The 21746-nt window shown below is 28.9% G+C and overlaps 1 protein-coding gene across 1 annotated transcript in view; it reads left to right on the top strand.

Moving 5' to 3' along the window:
- Window positions 1-21746, top strand: part of LOC123301224 (alkaline phosphatase-like) — a 639211-nt gene that overhangs the window by 568518 nt on the left and 48947 nt on the right. Inside the window, exons 3-4 of the mRNA XM_044883958.1 lie at window positions 9664-9838; window positions 10961-11139. Of these exons, the coding sequence (XP_044739893.1) occupies window positions 9664-9838; window positions 10961-11139 (354 nt within the window). The remainder of the gene's footprint in view (window positions 1-9663; window positions 9839-10960; window positions 11140-21746) is intronic.

The following is a 21746-nucleotide window of genomic DNA, read 5'->3' as shown; positions in this document are numbered from 1 at the left end:
AAATTAAAATATTAATTCTTATGGGAATAAAAAAAGAATTGTTTTTGTATGCTTATAATGATATTTATTGGAATAAATTCTCTTTTTAAGCAAGTGAGTTCAATAAAGCAGGTCAAAGAAATTATCAATACGTAACACATATTGAGGAATCCACAATAATATTTCCCTATGTCCCCGACACTTTATTTCGAGATAATTACAAAAAAAAGTATGCAATTATTGAAACCCAAGAAAAATTTCCCGCTGGAGTAATTACAGATGAGTGAGCATTCGTAATAAGCCAATCCAAGTGTAAAATCTAAACATCGATTGCTGCAAATACAACAAGATGAAAGAGATTGCGTAACACCTGCTGGGTTTAAATGCTCCATCATAATAAGATATAGTTTTCTAAATGGCCTATAAAAAACAGCGGAAAAACAGATTTAAGAGTTATGAACTTTACACGAAGGTGAATATGCTTCAAGACAAAGGATTAAAAATGGTGCAATAAGTAAATGATAAATAAAGAACCTTATTTAAACAGATGGAGCAGGCGTTAGATGGAGTTGAGTGTGCAAAATTCGGGGACCGTATTTTGTTAATTGATTCTTGTTCAGATAAGCATTTATAGATTAATATTCCTGATGTTGACAAAAATCCTATTTGTCCAATTTTTGTATAGCCCTCCGACTGCCCAGAAACAGTTAAATGAACGGTTGTGAACTTTAGGACAAAATCACAAAGAGCAAATTGGACAGCTTAGGGTAGGGGAGGAATATACAAAAATTGACCAATAGGGTTTCTGGCAACATCCAGATTATTAGTGTATAAGCTTCTATGAACAAGAATCAATTGACAAAATGCGGTTCTCGATTTTTGCACACTGAACTCTATCTAGCGCCTGCTCTAAGGCCAAGCTCTCAAATTCAACCCAGCTGAGAGTACACGAGTTTTGTCTAATTTTTGGAAAAAAGGCGAAAAGTAACCTAAAATTAGCTAACATTTTTTCCCGTCAATTTTATCATGCTGTATCTCTTACATTATGGCTTGAATTTTTCTTCGTTGGCAAATGTTGACTGCAGATGATATTCAGAAATTCCAAAAGAAAGAGCCGCGTGGATCAAAATAAAAAATTAATCGTATCTTTATTTCAGTTCAATTAAAATATTATTTTTTTCAGTAAACGATATTCTGAAATTATATGTTGCGTTGTGATTGACACCCACATCATCGAGTTTTTTCGATTATATGTGTATTAAATAATATTTGTATATAATAAACGCTCATTATTTAAACGCCTACAACACTGTCCGCCTACATATCCACGATCCATTGAAAAAAATTAATTTTATTTATTTAAAATATTTACAGAACTTTACAGTACTTGATAATTATTATGCCTACTTTTAAAATATTTATATCACCATTGCAATTGTATCAAAAATATTTTGAAGTACTCTCTCGAAACATCTCTAAAATAAAATATATTTGAATACAAAAATGTTTTTCAAAAAATATATTTCATGTAAAATAATAAAATTTATATAAACAGATACTAGGATACAGGATGTTCAACAAGTTCGAGATCTCCTTGAATTTTAGAAAATTGTCACTGAAAAAAAAATTTGACTAAGACAAAAGTTGTTGTATCACTCGAACAATCTAATGGTGGCTTTAGCCTTGATCTTTACAGAATTTAACTCTCACAGAATTTTCCATGAGATTAATGGAAAACATTTTTTCGTCAACGTTTACTCGTTAGGGTGCAAACCAGGAAAAAACAGGGTTCATTTTCTCCAAAACTATAAAGGATGGGGAGTTCCAGATTTGCAGGTTGCTTTAACTAGTGGTCTTATGAAAGATTTTAGAAAACAAATCGAAAATAAAAAAATTCTAGAAAATAGTCACCGGACAATATTTGCTTTTCCTTGGCCGAAAGGGTCCAAGGCAATTTTATTTAACAAAATGCGGCCTTTTTAATTTGAATGCTAAAGCTATGAAAATTTAATCATTAAAAAAATGACTTCATCTTGAAGTGACCTTCAAGGTTAAGATCAAATCCAAGGTCAGCATTAAATTTTAGAGGAAAAATATCACAGCTTAACTTTTACAACCAGGCGCTTATTAAAATTATCTGAGCGTAATGCATCACTTTGAATTTTAAACACGTTGGTTTATGTGATGGGAATTTTGCTTCTGTTTTCAATTTATGCTGTTTCTACCGCTTAGAAAAGTGTATCTTATTATGATGCAAGCTTTGTTTTCCTACACTTATAAGGGACACAACAGTAAGCGACAGGTGTGATATTCACTTTTGGAATGTCAAATACACAGGTATAAACAGATCATTCGAAATTTTGTTTCTTTTTATTCACAGTTACATGTTGCGAAAATAGCTTCTAGCTAATATTTGGAGAAATACTCTTTGAAAAAAGTTACTATAATATTTTTTTAAAGACCTACTCAACGTGTTAAAAATACAAATTCGATCTTCCAAAAATGTATTAGATTAAAAGACAATGGCTTTTTTATAAGAAACAACTTTCCAATTTTCAAAATGTTCTTCTCTTCTTCTTCTCTTTATAGTTCTATCCTTGGGTGGGTATCTATGAAAAAAGGTAAATATGAAATTCAGAAACATAATCAAGTGCACCTTCGAGCAAAAAAATTTTTTTATCTGTTATCTCTATTCGTAAAATATAAGGTTTTCGAACGAATCAAACATGCTTCTTGATATACTAAAAAGAGTACTTTTAGAAGATTTTCGAAAGTTATCAAAATTCTAAAAATGGAAGGCTTAATAAACCTTTCAGTATATAAAAGATAATATTTTTTAAATCTTATTAACATATCCAAAAATACAATTTAACATTTTGACAGGTCAATGCTATTATGCAAATAAGTTTTATAAATATAATTTTTAAAAAAAGCTCCCATAATTTTAATGTAAGTTAAATGTACTTAAAGTATGTCAAAGTTAAAATATGCACGAGAATAAATTATAATTTTTTTACAACAAAAATTAAAATTATATTTATTTCAAAAAAAGAAAGTTTTTTAATGTTTTTGATGTTATGAAATAAAAAATATACTAATTTTCTTTACCTAGATATATTTTTTTATATGTTTTTAATTAGAAAATTTCTGGTTGGTTAGAAGTACAATTTTTTTTTATATTAAAAATGAAAACTTGTTTTTATGATTTATTTTATTGCATAAAAGAACTTGTCAAAGATCAAAAGCTTGAATTTGATTTACAATATATAACAAAATTTTGGTAAAATTTTTTCACACATTCACACTGGAATAAACCCAAAATGAAATATTGGATTATCACCAATGATTCTCATTTCATTCATTAGTTTTGTCTAGACAATCAAAACTAAACTGAAGGGGAAAATGCTTGTTTAACACTAAACTAAACATGTTTAGCAAGCGCCCATTGAACACAATTTCCCGTAAAAATTCTTGTGAAAAAATATTTCAGAATATTTTAAAAGAACCATCTGATAAATAAAAAATATCGGTGAGTGGTAAAAACTTCACCAATTTTTGAAAAAAAATTAATTAAAATTTGAAAGTCATGTAAAACATTTGACGGAATTTTTTTGTTTTCTTAGAAATGTGATAATTCAAAAAGAGTTCAATGACAGTGGTAGCTAATTTTTAATTTACGACTTTGTAACTTTGTAACTTTGTGATTTTAAAATTATGATTAATCTGTTGTTTGTATATTTATTTTTTTGTATTGACCAATGTGTAAACCATCTTTTTAGACCCTTGAAAAATTTAAAAAAACGAAAGGTGTCGTGGGACACCCATTAGGAACTATATTTCTTTCGTACCTTGGTACATTATAACTGAAGCGCTTACTTCTTTTATTTACAAGGTATTTTTTGAAAATTTAAGGTATTAAGTTTTAAAGTCTAATACTTGCTTGATTTTTGCTTGTTTTGATTAAAGAATTTAATTATATAGCTACTTTATGTTTTTACGGCATGAAATAATTGTAATATCAGTTTAAAAAAGGCATACTTTGGATTTAGCAGCCAACCCAATGTGTGCGTACATCACGATTTTATAGATCAGGATAATTTTTATGACATACCATAAAAATTTCTACTGATTTTGTACTAACTGTAAGTTATCTCTGTTATCTTCTGTTAACATTCACAGCACAATTTTTTCAAATGATAAAACATAAAAATTTGACAAAAAATATAAATTGACAATTATAAAAATATTTTTGCATTTTCTCAAAATTCAAGACAAGCTAAATTGATTCAAAAAGTTTGAACTCCTAGGTAACCTAGATGAAAATAGTCAGTTTTTGGTGTCGTTTTTCTTATTACTCTTTATATGGTTTTACCTCCTAATCAGCAAACAAATTAGAACGATAACGAGCGATCAGGAACATAGTTCCAATAGTTCCAAAGCCAAATACACTTTATTTACGTACACATTTCCAAAAAAAACAAAAAAACAAAAAAAAAAACAAAACAAAACAAAAAATATCTTTCAAGAACAGTGACAACGTTATTCATATAAAAAAATAACATATCAAGATTTTCATAAACTGAATAACAATAATAATACTTGAATGTCCATGGTATGTTCTGAAAAAAGTTCTCCGGTATGCCGAACAATTTAGCTTTTGGAATATAAATTATGTCAAATTAACGTGTCTCAAGTCTAAAACTGTTTCTATACAAAAGAAAAACAATGAAAAATAAAGCCATGATGATGGGTATTAAACATTATATTAAAAGTATTACCTTTCCTTCAAATACACTCCTCCTACCTTTTGTGTATTTTCCACACTCTTGAAGAACATAATTTCATTTAGTAAACTAAACACTTAAAACTTGAAAAGTATATTAAATTGTATGCGTTTATTTCAAACAAAATTAAACGTTACAATGAGTTTTACTTCACCGCCATGCCATATCTTCATTTTCTCCATTTTCCTCAACACATTACCTTCTCTACTTTATTATTATTATAGTGTATCACAAACACCTAGGCAGAAGAGATACATACACACACACACAAACATACCAGATCTCATATGCAGTAATTATGGAGAAGCTAAGATTAAAAATATGGTTTGTACGTCTAACGACCTCTATATATAGCAAAAGTATAGTTTTAGATATTCGATTTATAAAGAAAAAATTATCACTAGCAGTGTGACATTCTTGACATACTGCTTGAGAGAATAATGAATAGAATTATCTTTTGGAAATATTATAAAACACATGAAATTAAAAAAAAAAAAAACGAGGGGTGACATGGGACACCTAATTGGAACTATGTTCCTATCGTATCTTCGTACATTATTAATGTAGCGCTTACTTTTTTACTCAGATTTGTTTTTATTTGTTGCTGTTTTGCATGATTGATTTTGCACATTTTGTGCCTTTTTCTTCGGCCTATTTTTAAAATATTCAGTGGGACTTGTAGCCGTTTTGCTACAAAAAAAAAACACATTCCATAAAAATGAAAAATATACAACAAGATAAAAATTACTTGAAAATACAAATAAGTATATGAGTTATTAGTTATAAATATTAGTTTTGTGGTACTCTACTTTGCAGGGTTAGTGTAATTAGTTTCTTAAATGTTGTTTTTCTTCTCTCTGATACTGTATTCAAAATTCATGGCAAGTTGAATCGATTAAAAAGTTTTAGGTTCCTAAATAACATCGCCGGATTTTGTCAAATTTTTTTCTTTTTTTAGAGAAGATCCTTGTACTTTGTCCTAGAAAGACAAGTTTTTTCCCTAGGAAGCAATTTTCATCTACTAATTTTTAAAGATAGGATAGTACACAAAGAAAACAAATTTTTCGAACAAAAGTTATTTGTTAAATAAAAAATTATTTTTTGGAGAATTGAAAATTTTCTTGGCGGACTCAACACACATTCACTATATTATATACCATAATGATTTCATGTTTCTGTTTTGGTAATAAATTTCAGGTCGTTTTCAATTGCCATAAAATACATATAATGAAGAAGACACAAAAAGTGCTCATTTTGATATCGAAGAACAAATAAACATAAATATTTCTCGATGCGCACAGTTAGAAATGTATAACGTTTACTACAATGCTGTATAGAGAGAGAAACCAAAGTATCTTTGTTAGCATAAGTAATATTAGAGTATTGAATAGGATTATCACCGATACTGACATAGTGATTTCCACAAAAAATTTAATTAACGTGTATGAACGAAAAACTAAATTTTTGACAACGTTGCCAATCTAGACATTTGGGCCATTTCCCAACACATTTCGTTTTTATATCGAATATGGAGGAAAAACAGGTTGAATGTATGAGAGCTACCTGCTTCTATGTATAAAACAGCATAGCACTCTCCGCACATACATTCAAACTCTTGATACTATTACGCGGTGCGCATTGTATCAGCACCAGCAAACATCACGCTACGCCACTTTTCCTATTTCACAATATCCCGCAATAAACTCCGCCGCGCTCTCTCTCGTTATGTGTGTATGTGAACAACATGTTCAAACATGTTGTTTAATATTAATTAGTTCATTTTATGTTCAAACAAAATACAGGTAATGTAACTATTAGGATAGGCATCGTATCGTTATAGAGTGAATGTACAAGATGTAACAGAAATATCATCTTTGAGCCTAGCACCTATAAGAGTTTTTTTGAAGTATTCACGACCGAACACTGAAGATAAGCAACATTGTGTAAAGTCAGTAGTTAGATGGGTGACCTCTTGAGAACATTGTGTGCGAGAATAGTTTTTTTGGATATAAAAACTATTATAAGTAATAAAAACGTAAAACAGCATACAATGTTCTCAAGAGATCTCCCCAAGTTTATATATTTTATGTTAATAATTAATAAAAAAAATTTTTAAAAAAGAAAAGTTATTCCAATTTCTATTTCTAAAATTGAGATTTCATGATAATTATATATAACGACATATTATGTTGGAGAATTTTTTATCTGTTGTAATATATGAGTTAATAATTTTACTTCATAAATTTAATTATTACAAAACAAAACTAAAAAATCACATATTTATATAAATTTGAAATAACATATTGAAAACCGCTACCACGCAGAACCGTAGAAAATTACCGTAGAAAACAAAGAACTATAAGAACAAACCCTAAACAAAGAACCCTACACTGAAAAAAAATTAAAGTAATGACAACCTTATCCCGAAGTTGGCCGTTTCATATTGGAATAAAGTTAAAATACTTTCAAACAATTGCCTAACGATTGAAACAAGTACAGCTAAATATTTGTATTTACAATAGAATAAGATTGAATTTAAAATATGAATTCATTGATACAAAATCACTGAAGTTGAATAAACAAAATTATTACTTCTATGCAAGAGATTGATTTTAATTTAAAGTCATGCATTTTATTGATGAAAAATAAAATTGTACTTAGTTGGAATATAATCGTGTAAAGAAAGCGAACCGATGAATTAATAGAAAATTTCTTTGCGTTTGCTTTAAATTTGGATTTGGTTATGATGATCGCATATCTATCATGCCTAGTCCATATGTGAGTGAGCCAATTACATGGAGATTGTTGTCATTAACTTACAGAAAGTTTGAAAAAATGTTATTGATTGCATTTCAAAACAAAAATATTTGAAATTTGTTAGACAGTATATTACTTTCATACAAGCAACTCATGCGTTTGTGTGAACTTCACCACTCAACCCCGCACGATAATTGTATATCAAATATTGCATATTTGATCTCGCGATGAGGTTGAGACACCCTCATATCGGTTGGTATTAAGAATTTTTTTTCAATGTAGAAAATATGACTTTTCAGAGGTCGATAAAATGTTACTTAAAACCTTAAATTTGGGCTGTGTTTAATACGTTGAATACTCATTCTATTAAAGGGTTGAAAAATGAATTCGGCATGATTGTTCCAACAAACGCTTAAACACTGAAGCTACTTTTACTGTTCTTCTCTCTCCGGTACATTCTGTAAATATGTAAACAGGACGACACTGAAATTGGTAATAGTCAGGGACATTTTGTACATTGAGCTAGGAATGTATATCAGTATATATTTACAAATGTGAAAAGTTGGTTAAAATTGTTTATATATAGACAATTTACTCGTATATGTACTACGTATTGTATCTTTATACTTTTAACCCAACACCTGTGTGGCAATGTCGAATAACCGACGGTTGTTAATAAAATAAATTCTCGGTTATTTTGTAAAACACATTACCTTTTAACTTACTCTTATTAAGTTCTTGAATAAGGATAGTTCTACACTGCAAATAGTAAGTAGAGCGTTTCATGAATTCACTCAATAAAACTGCAGAATTTATTTGGCATACAGGGCTGTTCCTAAATTGGTGAATATAAAAACAAGGCGTTCCTGGTTAAAATAGGCACATGTTATTTTCAATCAACTTATAAACAACAAGTGAAAACACCCAATTGACTGAGTTAATTTTTGAAATATCATGTATAGACAGTGTTGATTACGCAATCGTTTGCTTTTTTTTACGTCATGTAAGTAAAGAGATATAGCCTCTCTTAGGTGGCCACACATACATGCATGTCACACACATATAATTGATATTCCCATATAATAAAGGACAACGCCTGATAACGGATGACACTGACTACGGACGGCAAAACACTGGCATCGGACAAAACACTGACTACGGATCCAAGACCCAATTGACCTATCGACAAGCCCACTATAAAAATGTCATCTTGATATCTTTTTTCATTTTTGAGTTATCGTGTCTTAAGACGGACGGACAGACGGAAGGACAGACAACCGAAAAAGGACTAATTAAGTGATTTTATGAACACCCATACCAAAATTTTATTCGTTGCATAAATATTTTTAAGCGTTACAAACTTGTGTCTAAACTTAGTGTACCTTGATATATTTCATATATACATGGTATAATATACTACAAAACAAGTGAAAACAAACAATTGAATGAGTTATTTGTTTAAATATCTTGTAGATAATGTGTTGAATGTCAGTGTTTCTTTGCATTATTTTTGAAACTATTTCCAAAGAGTATTTTCCGGAAAGTATTTTCTTTCGTTTTTCGAGAATCTTTGACAAAACCACTGCTTAAAGCTACCTACATATTTTCAACTCATTATCTTTTATTGTTTTGGAGATAAAGAATATCAAAGTTTTGTCCTGATTTGCATCCTCAAGGGTAAATAATTATGTTTCAAATAAAAGTTGTTTATTTTCTAATAAGGAATATTATTTACATTTGAACTTTTGTTCTATTTCCAACAGTTTACAAGATAGGTCCTATGGACTTAAGGCTCAATTGACCTATGTTGTTCATTTACGAAATCAAACCCACTTTTTGCGTCTTGAGCACGTTATAAAAATTCGAGTTATTGTCTTCACGGAGGGGCGCACGGGTAGATTAAGGGAAATGGGCATTTAAGATGATTTTACGCACCTGTATATGAAAATTTGTTCAATTCGTCAATATTTCTAAGCGTTACAAACTTGGGGCTAAAATAAGTATATCTATAATTAGTACATATTAGCTAGTAATTTTATTTCAGAACACGATAATAAAAATGTTTCCCAAAATATTACACAGCTTTTTTTAAATGATACTTTTTTCTGTCACGTCCGAAATAATTCCAATTTTTTTTTTTCAGACATTCAATGCAGATGCACAAATTGGTGAATCATCAGCATGTGCTACAGCATTAATGTGTGGTGTTAAAACGAATTTCGAAACAGTGGGTCTTGATGCTCGAGGTCGATTTGAAAATTGTTATTCAAGTTTCACATCACGAGTAACCAGCTTAATTGATTGGGCCCAACAAGCAGGTTAGTTGATCTTTTAGCTATTTTCTAAATAAACTATTCATGAAGAAACTTTAAAATTTCCAAATTAAAAAATATATAACCTTTCGATTAAAATTTCTTTTTTTACATTTTTTGTGTACGGACTATAACGAGAAAATAACATAAGCAAAACTGTCAGAACATTAAACTTTAAAAAGAAGAAGAAAAATATAAATTTCTTTTCTTAAATTAATTAATTTTGTCAAGAAAAAAATTACAGTACACATCATTAATATTACTTACGACCAAAACAAGTCGAACAAGTTTTCGTACGTCTTAATTGAAGTGTAGGTGACTTGATTTTTATAAGAGTACTAGCAGACCCGGCTACGCGTTGCTGTGGCTAAAGTTTTTATTATATTACATTGTAGTTAGCTATTCAAGGGGAACAGTGGGACGACATCAATCATAAAGACCATAGATGCCATTTGTAAAAAGCCATGGCGTCTTCTATGACTGATTTTCTACTACAGTTACCCTTTAATACAATGAAATTATTATTTACAAACGAAGGCGGAAACATTAAAGCTGGTATAAGAATCCACTGGATTGGGATTTGAAGGGGAAGGACTTTGAACACGATTAATAAAAAAAAATTGAATTTCACTGTATTTCGTTAGTACAAAAAAAATTTGGGTTATACCTTAGCCTCAACAACACGTTGTGGTTATGCTATTAAATTATAGCTTTTATGAAACGTTTGTATTTTTAACAACAGATATCGCCATCTGCTAGAATCGTTTGGAGCTAACAGATAATTGTGACTGTCAAATAATAGACAAATAATTTGCAATAAATTATAATAATTTGCAATACCTTTCAAGTTGGATCAAATTGCACACGGTGTGTAAGTCGAATTTAAAATCGGATCAGTAGTTTAGGAGTCCATAGCGGACAAACAACGTGACACGTAATTTTTATATATAAAGAAGATTGTTAAAATAATTTTCACAATTCATTTTATTAAATAACTAAAATTAAGGATATACTTATATCTTTTTCAATTTAATTAAGAAGGTTTATTTATAAAATTATAAAGCAGCTTTTAAGATTAGGGATTAAGGTGAATAATTTTTAATAAAAAATTATTTATTTTATTTATAGGAAAATCAACGGGAATTGTTACAAACACACGAATATCACATGCAACGCCAGCAGCTTTATATGCACATTCTCCTTCACGATATTGGGAAGATGATTCTAAAGTACCACCAGGAGCACGGAAATCTTGTAAGGATATTACAAGACAGTTGATTGAAAATGATCCTGGGCGAAATATTAACGTAAGTTTTTGAATTAACTCAAATCATTTTCGCTTAACGCCTTAAGTATTGGACTTATCCATTTGGTATGTTTTTGGTATTTGTATATTCGAAGCGGTTGTAATGACATTTTGTATTTGCGCGAAACCGTAAATCTTAAATACTAAGTAGGTATTTTCCTTTATTCAAAATTTCGCATTTTATCGACAGTAGCATGATGGGCAGTTATTTTAAATCATTCAAATATTGCCAATAATTGATTTTGATTTTCAACAAAAATATCAATATTTTGAAATGTAAATATAAAGCCGACTGTACCAAACAAACCACTTATGTCACAATGTCAAAAATAAACCGTTTTTGATAACCTAAAAATATTTCTCGATCAATTATTGAAAATATGTTACCTTTCTTTAAAAAAAAAGTATATATTTAATTTATATTCAAATATGTATCGATACTTCAAACTAGTGAAAAAAATTGAGCGGGTTAATTGTAGAACACACTACGTAGAAGGTTGTAAATGTCAATCCAGTGCCTGAACTATTTTTTATAAATTAGAGGACCTACAACTAAATTAGAGGAACTACCAGAAGACCTGCAACGATTTCACTTGTTGAAGCTTCCCTCATATTCCTATATTTTGGTGTTTTTAAGAAAATTAACAGCAAAGTTTTGCTTAATTTGCGCCAACACAGATCAACAAAATGATGATTTTGCAATGTTTACAAAAAATTCTTCAAACAAAAATTGTTAATTTTTGTATAAGGAGATTTTTTTATATTCAAGCTTTTGTTCTATCTTTAACGGCTTACAAATGGATCCGTAGAACCCAAGACCCACAATTGACCTATGTAGCTCATTCTTTATGTCTTGAGTAACTCGAACTCACTTTTTATGTCTTGAGCAAAAATTTCATCTTGATACCACTTTTCGTTTTTGAGTTATCGTGTCGAGACAGACAACCGGAAATGGGCGAATTAGGTAATTTTATGAACACTTATAAGAAAATTATGACCGTATCAGCAATATTTTTAAGCGTTACATAATTGGGACTAAAATTATTATACCTTGATATATATTTCTGCCATACTTTAAAGTTTATAAAAATACATTCTGCCACGAAGAATTGTGATCGGACTCATCTTAAGCTGGCATTAAATGTTATTTTTAATTTAAATGGAAGATGTGAAACTTTGTATTTGGAAAATGTCATTATATATTTTATTGAGCTGTCTTGCACTCTTTTTATGAAGTTCCCAGTATGGAAATGAAATAAACATGAACCTCCCTATGGGAAGTTACGAAAATTTCACATTGAAAGGATGCGATTTTTACTAACATTAACAAAAACAAACAAAAAATCTGTAAAATATATAAAAATTCCATATGATGGTATTAATTTCCATTTTTGAATAGAAAAATAATATTACAATATTTCAATGAATTTTAATACATTACAATATAAGTGGTATATATTCAATTGTAGAGTATGCACTGTCGACTCGGTAACGATTCAAAATTATATAACAGGTGGATTTACTATAGTGTTAAACAATTATCACTGTTAGTTGTTATTTTTACTTATTTTAAATGACATGCATATTAATAAAATAATGTAATTGCAATCAGTGTTACAAATATGTGGTTTTTATTTGTTTAAATTAAATTAAAAACAAATTTATAAAATACCTTTTAATTAAACTATAAAATAATTTTAGTTTTTTATAATAATAATTAATGTCAACAAGCTATGGTCATACACACCATACATAATATTTTGGGTTTAATAACATGTTTGTTTGGTGTTGGTTTTGTAATGAATTTGACAGCTTTGTAATAAATTATTAAATTATATTTTGTACAATATCTATTGGGAAATTTATTTTGTCATGCGATAACTGGTGATCTACAAATTGAATTTCATTATCCAGTTTTCATGAGGTTTGAGAAGGCATTGAGTAGATATTTTAAAACAAATCAATTTATAAGAATATTGTCCAAAAGGTGCAGCAAATAATCTCAAAAAAATTTGCTCTCATAAATGACAAAAAAGAAATTTAGCTTATTTTTACCGAATATTTTAAATTTAAATACATACGCAATATTTAATATTCACACAATATTTATTTATTAGCTAGTTTCATCTGTTCCGTTGTCTGCCTGTAATCAAATTTTGCAAGTCAAATTTGATTCACTTCCCGGTTTTCGATTGAGCTGAAATTTTGCATGCACATTTAGTTTGGATGCATCTTAAGGTTGTGGCGTCCTGATTTTCCCTTCGCTTCCACCATATTTGATATATATATATTTAATTTTTTTTTTAGTCTTAAATTAAAAATTTTAATAAAAAATTATTTTTAAGGGACAAGCTTTTATTGTACTAAAAAAAAGAAAATAATTTTATCTATGAGTCACTAATTCCCGATTATTCGTAAAAGCTAGAGGCGCTCAATTTAAAAAATAAAAAATGAATCGGAACGCCTCATCTACTCCATATGCTTTATTATTTTTCGTTTCATTCTTGATATTAAGCGCCTCAAGCTCAAGACTCATAGATAAAATTATTTTCTACTTTTTAGTACAGTAAAAGCTTGTCCCTTTAAAAGTATTTTTTATTAAAAGTCAATAATCATTTTTCTTATTTATTTTGGGACGTATTGGTCGGTATCGTTAATTAATTTGTAAGCTCAAAATATTTGTTTATTTTCGTATTATAAGCTTATAAATACCTATTTAATCATGTCATTCATTTTATTTTTACTGTTAAAATTTACTACGATAGTTGCCTGCGATGTCGAAATTGCCGTATTACGCAATTGAAATGAAAAAGTAGAATTGATACCATGACAAAATTTGAAAGTGAAATTAAAATTGATTAAAAAACGAAGAGGATATAAGCATTTAAAGATTGCTGCCCATCTCCTTTTAGCAAAACAAAGTTCTATGTGTATTTCATATGTATCCTTATGGTGATATCGGACAATGACGTCATTTACTAATCTTCCTCTTTGTTTAATTAGAAATTTTAAACGTTCATATTTTCCATATTTCTAAAGATTTTAGAAAACCAACTTCACTTTTCTGCCCGTACAGTGAAAATTCTTCACCTGAAATGATAAAAAAATTTAGTCAACATGCTTATTCCAGTAAATTTGCAGAATAAAGAACTCGGAAGTTTTTTTGTATTCTAGACAATCATTTATTCTGTTTCGAATATTAATTTTGAATTCTGGAACTTTTATTTTCGAAGCTTTAAAACAGTAGTAGATAAGTTTTGCAAACAAGTTTTAAAGTAGAGCCTCGAAGAATCTCTAAACTAAAACCGAAAGGTCTTCCCGAGAAAATTCAATCAATATACACATAAAAGATTACGAAGACGACTAGATTATCGTCATCATAAATAATTTAAAGAAGAAAAAAACATTTTACGTAGAAAAATCATGAAAAGTTTCAATTAGAAAACTTTCAATTGACCTTCAACATAGAAATTATATCGAAAGAAAATGATTATGAACTAACTTTGAACAAATACCTCATGAAGTGGCTGTCGTAAAGTTGTTCTTTTAGTTATTCATAGTCTTGACAAGACATGACGATGCTCGACGAATAGTTGAAGAAGGAGTCTTTCGCCATTTGATTCATTTATTGTATATCTAACGATATCATAAGACATATTTAATAGATTTGATAAAATATTTTTATAGTGTTAGATAAATAAAAAGTATACAAATTAAAGCAAGCTATGGTGTGATTAGACTTTGTAGGCCAGCCCAATAACTCTATAAAAAAATTTGATTAAAATATAAACTTCTCATAAACATTTAATTTATTATTGATGGGATAGTTATTTATGGGTCCTAAATAACCTGTAAAATTCAATAGACAGATCGCCGAGATAAGACCACTCGTATACCATTTTTGTCGATATCACAGAAACTCTTAGTCCAATCGTCAAATTCATCCCTATTTGGTATATTTTTTGTAAAATATTAAAATTAAAAATCGTAATTTTTAAACTGTATATCACGTGACCTAAAACGCGGGTAAGCCCTACTGTGAGGTCATAGCGGTATGAGTCATAGACCATCAGTTACTTCAGTGTAGACAGCTGGGTATAATATATACATAGATAGTAAGTATTTATATTTATTATAATCAGATGTCTATGAATATATCTGTCAAATTTATTTGTGTTATTTCGTATAGCGATACCCATATTACGTCATCAAATCGGATGCCCGCGTTTTTGACAGTTTAAAAAAGGTTTAAATTTTAATTTAAGTTTTTGGCAAGAAAGCGTGTGTATTTTTCCGAAAAAAATAGTGGAAATACCTAGGTATTTGAGAAAATTACAAAAAATGTTTTGTTTCGGAATTTGATGAAACTCCTTTATGATAATCTGGAGAAATCGGAGCGGTTCTGGAAAAATCTTGAAAAATTCTATTCTTATCACTAAATGCGGTATTTTAATGTTCTTTTAGCAGGAAAATCTTGTAAATTTGGCGATTTAATAGAATGTTTCTGAGGTGTCAACTTCTGAGATATCACCTCTGATATACAATTTTAGCTTTTATCTCTGAAATCGTTATAATTAACCCATATTGTTAGTGAAAAAAGAATTGAAAAAAATACACTAGCACCAAGACACGAACTCGCGTCTCTTGGTTTCATGCCAAGCACAACTGATCAATTTCAATTTTTATTTTTGTATGTTTGTTAACATAAACTCTATTTATTTATTGTATATGCTTTTTTTTTCTTTTCTTTTTTTTTTCTTTTTTTTTGTTGACTTGTTTGAATATAATTTTAAACTCCAAGCCTTTTGGTTATATAATGATGCTTATTTATGATACAATGGCGTAAAGTTATGAAGACAAATAAATTTCCGAGTAAGCGTAATGAAACGATAATTTAAAAAAAATACAGTCGAACCAGGACTTGTTTATACAGGATATTATTAAATGGGATTCCCTTTTAAATGTGATGGTAGTAGACGAATATCTAGTCCTTGCTTAAACCTAGCTATTTTTTACGTTGCGAATTCCATTCATAAACCCAATGTGGAACACTACAAAATTTATCTAGTACCATTTAATGAATTAAAATTAATACCATACGTCTCTAACTGTAATCAAACATAAAATAATTTTCTATTACTCCAGTTAACCTATACTACGTACCACATAATTTCTTCTTCATTATTAATTGTAAAACTTTACGCTCGTCGCTCATCTTGTCGAAAGTATTTCATTCGTTTGGTCTGTATAATACTTACCTCTACATACATACAAAACATACATACATGCAGTCGTCACTAACTTCAATCGACACAAAGCCTAAACTTTTGAGTATCCTTTATTGATAATGAGTGAGGAGGTATTATCTTACAGCACATATATAAGGTGAGATTACATGAATACAGAATGTCCTTGAAGTATCATTTTCATGATTCAATTAAGCTTTTATCTCTTAATTTGGTTATATTTATCAATATATTTGACTTACACTGAGTCTGAGTCTGTCTTCGAAAAATAACTACTGTAGTTCTTAACATTGTTTCACATTGTAAACAAAGCTTACTCATATAGTATGACATTAAACTAGTGGAAAAGCTATGTAGTAAATCGCATTTTTGATGGAAAGCACAACTTTTTGGTAGCGGTTAAGAGGGCCAAAGATAAATTTAAATTTGAAAAGGCGGGATGCTACCCCTTGTGGAAAAGCCGCCATTTTAGTTTGAAGGGATGAGTTTCTTTTTTTGCAATAACTGCCTCACGCGCCTCTTCATATTTAAACTTTTCTTTGACCACCCAAACCGTAATCAAAAAGTCGGACTTCCCTCAAAAATTCGATTGAAAAAGATGATTCTACTGTAGAGCTAGTCTCTGTAAAGTGTTATATCGATTCAGTCTCATTTCATTAATGTTCGGGAGTGATATAATGCCACAACCTATCTCTACTAGAGCAGAATGAGATTACATTTCAACTTACCCTAAGAGTATTGCCTTAGGAAGAATCGTCAAATAGCAAAAAACCAATGCGAAATCATTGAATGGAGATTATTGTAAAATATTTCTTTACGGCAGAGGGTAATTTACGGCATATGATATACCAAATTTGCTATAATAAACAAACCTTTGTTATTCCGATTAAAACCATCGCCACACTTTACCGACCCCCTGCTTCTTGTGGGCTTATTCAAATCAGCAAATTATTGTGATAATTTTAATATAAACTTGGAATTAAAGTAATCAATATTGAAAATTTTTAATTCCGTAAATCGAAATTAAAATTTGAAAAAACTAATTTGAGGTTTTAAAAAGTAAAACGGCGTGCCATAGTATAACCTGGTAGAAACTATTGAATGAAAGACATGGGTTTCCAAGAATAATTTTTATGTAAAACCTTAAATTTTAGAAATTCTAACTTAAGTATTGATCGAAAAAAAAAATTCAAAAGCAGATAAAGTTATTGTAAAACACCCTATATTTACATACATATATACTTTTTACTTTAATAGAAAATGTAAAGAATGTTATTAATTTTCTTTACGATATAAGTTTTCCCATGAACAATTCATCTTTTAATCAATTTCCAGTTCTATATATATATATATATACATACATACATATAAGTATGCCAAAATATTGTTACTTAATAATAAATGTATATGGTTCGTTTGAAAGCAGGGGAACTAACTCAACCAGCATATCTTTTACCTAATTTAAAACTTATTAAATTTTATATGAAACTTTTTCCAAGTAAAAAAGGTATAAAGAAAGTATGATATTATGAAAGTATTAGAATATCTATTTATTTGATTTCGAAGTTATATTTGTTATCCTTTGGTAACAATTTTTTTTCACTTCCCTTTAAATATCTGAAATTGTTTGAATCATGAAAACTTGTTTATGAAAAACTTGTAATGTAAGGTTTGATATCGTTTGTATTTTAAATTTTATTACATTTTTGTTTGTTTGATTTTTATTTCTTTTCAGTATTACTTAAATTTTGATATTATTTTGAAAATACTCTTATAAATAAAATTGATTATATTTTGTGTTCTTGGAATGTAAATTTTCTAAAATTAATTTTTTGTTTGTTTTTTTTTTGTTTTTTTTTTTTTTGTTTTGTACGAAAGTCTGAATGGCTCACTGACAATTTATGGGAAAGTGGCATTACACAAGCTTATTTTTTAAATGTGTACTACCTACAAGTATAAAACCAACTTTTAAAAAGTCACTAGTTCACTTTCAACAAGTGCACTTGTGACTTTTATTATGGAAACGAACCTTTTTGAAAATGTCAGTCGGTTATGACTATCTTTTAATTGGACACTACCGAAATAAATAAATATAAATGTATATATATATATATATATATATATATATATATATATATATATATATATATATATATATATATATATATATATATATATATATATATATATATCTATAAATATATAGGAGACTTTCTATAGATATAGATAGTCACTCATCACGATATCTCTGGAACTATAAGACCTAGAGACTTGAAATTTGGCAGGAATATTCCTTTTGCCAAGTAGAGGTCAGCTAAGAACGGATTTTACGAAATTCCACTCACAAGGGGGGTTGCGGGGGTGTTCATGAATAAAAAATTCATATTTTTAAATTATGGCTTTTAATAGTTCAAAACTTGGTCAGAATGTTTTAAATTACATTTAGAAATTTTTTTAACCTTCGGAGGGTAGAAAGGTGTAGCGAGAAAGTGGGAAGGAAATATCGAATATTTACAAATATACCTAAGTGGGGTATCAAATAAAAGAGCATGACGTGTACATTACAAAAATGTTATCCAACGCGAGGAAATGTGGAGGGAGGGGTGCAAGTAGGGATGTTGCCCAGCAAAGCGGGTATATTTTACGCCACGCAAAGCGGGCGGGTAACAGCTAGTATATATATATATATATATATAAATGTCTGGAGTTATTAATAATTATATGTTCGGATTTAATAATAATAATATGATAATATTTATAATTTGTCTTGTGTACTCAGTTCAAAATTTTATTTAATATTATTTAAAAAATATAATGCTTTTTAAATCTTTAATTTAAATCTGCACATGAAAAAATACCGACATCTTCAAAAGGGTTCGTTTCCATAATGCCACAGGTGCAACTTGTTGAAAGTGAACTAGTGACTTTTTAGAAGTTGGTTTTATACTTGTGGGTAGTAAACATTTAAAAAATAAGCTAGTGTAGCGCCACTTTCTCATTAATTGACAGTGAGCCATTCAAGCTACCTTAGTTTTATTTTTAGTCTCCGGAAACAAAAGTGGTGTTATAAATTTGAATCACCTGATTGCCAGTAAAATTTAATTGGCATGTTTGGTATTTTATTAATGCAAATCTTGTGAACGGTTTATGTGGTAGCTACTGGTTTCAATTTTATCTAACAAATTGCTGTTCTTTGATTGATGATGATTTTTACACGAAATGATTAAGATTCTTTCATTACGTCAGAATTATGCAAGTTACATAATTCAAGTTGCAAGATGCATAAGAGCAACCCAGAATATATTTTAAGCCCTTTTTTATTATGAGCCAATTAATAATAAAACAATACAATTTGGGATAAGAGGTCACCATTACAAACCATATTGATTTCGCCGATTTAACTGGAAGTACATGACTATTTTTAAAAGTTGTAGGCTCTCAATTTAAAATATCAAGAATTATTCAAGGCGCTTTATGCTTTTACCCATAATCATGAACGAGTGACTCATATAAAGAATTATTCCTACTCTTAAGGACAATAAAAGCTTACCCTTTAAAAAGTTTGTTATATAAATTTTTATTACATTCATCTTTGGATATTATTTTTAAAGAAATCAATTTTCATGAAAATACATGAGAAAAAGTGAATTTGCTGTTTTTTTACAGAATCTTACCTAAACTCTTAATAGTAGGGTTTTTCCGGTTGATAAAATATGAAATCAAATGATAACTATACAATCCTTTTTACCCACACTTTATGTTAAAAGTAGCTTATTCTATATCCAATTATATCAATTATCAATATTAGGTTAGAAAATATGATTTTATGAAATTGATAAAGTTTTATGTTTACCGACTAAACAAAATTTTCTCTCGTATCTTTTCGAAATATTGTGGCCGATGGTCCTTCACTAATTATGCCAATTAAATGAGTGAAGTGCGAATTTATATTTTAACGAATATTGTCTTTAGTAAATACAAAATATTTTATCAATTATATAGTATGAAGCTTACTGATAATTACAAGTGCTGTATTCACTATACTGAACTTAAATAATAATAAGTGAAAATTAACATTAACTGAGTTAATTGTTTAAATACTCTGCATAGTCACTGTTGAATGCCAGTGCTTTCAAAAGTGTTTTCTAGAAATTTTGATTTTCGTTTTTAGAAATTTTTTACAAATCTCGTTAAAGCTACTTACAAAGTTTCAACTCTCTATGGTTTATAGTTTTGAAAAAATGAATACTAAAGTTTAGTTCTCATTTGTGCCATCATGGGAAAACAATGATATTTACGAAGAAACTTTTTAACAAAATTTGTTAATTACTTATAACAAATATTCAAGATGAGCCCAATTAACCTATGTTGTTTATTCACGAACTCAAAGTTACTTTTCATGTCCTGAACATGCTGTAAAAATTTAAGCTAAATTTTTGCTAATCTTTTTTCGTTTTTGAGTAATTGTATTGACACACAAGCGTGATCAACTAGGTGATTTAATGAACCCTTTTACCAAAATTATGTTTGCATCATCAATATTTCTAATATTTACAAACTTGGGACTAAAACTAATATACCTTGATTGATATTCATATAAACTGGGTATAATCACACGTGTACAGAGTGTATGGTAAATAAATATAGATGACATACCTAAGAAATGATTGCAAATTGTCGTCATTATGCGTGATAGGAAAGATGATGTAATTTTAGAGATATTGCTCTCTGTAATAATAAACTGAAAATTTTTACGAATATTTAACAAAACGGTTAACATTTTGGGCTGATGAGGCGGACGTTTTGATTGCAAATTAGTACCGCGGTATACTTTCTTATACTAGAAAAGTGTAAATAGTTTAGATAACGGTTGCCTATCAAAATTTTCTTTCCGCCGTTCCATTCATCTTTCAAATTGTGATATTGAAGCTATGTCAGCAAATAATTAAAACTGTATATCGCAGGTAAAATTTCTTTTGTTGAAATTTTCTTTTGCTGAATAATAACATGAAACTGACTGGGTTGGACACCAATTTATCTGCTTATTGGCAGATTACGGAAATTATTTATCTTTGAAGGACGTTGAAAGAGTCAAAACCTCTAGTTACAGCCTCATTTACAATAATTTGAAATATTTAGGGTGTTTAGCACCGAAAACACATTAAAATTTTTTTCATTATATGAGTATTCTACGAGCAAAATATCACGGCGAAATCTCGAAAATCAATGATGCAATTATTAAACTAGCCCTATTTTTGAATTTTTTTTAATCAAAATTACTCTATACACTAATTTTTATGAAAACGTTTCAGACAAAATTTTTGAGTTTATTTAATGGTTGATTATACGTGTAGTTTCTGAG

Source organism: Chrysoperla carnea, chromosome 5 (genome assembly GCF_905475395.1).
Source record: "Chrysoperla carnea chromosome 5, inChrCarn1.1, whole genome shotgun sequence".
Taxonomy (NCBI): Eukaryota; Metazoa; Arthropoda; class Insecta; order Neuroptera; family Chrysopidae; genus Chrysoperla; species Chrysoperla carnea.
This window is presented reverse-complemented; position numbering and strand designations above follow the sequence as displayed.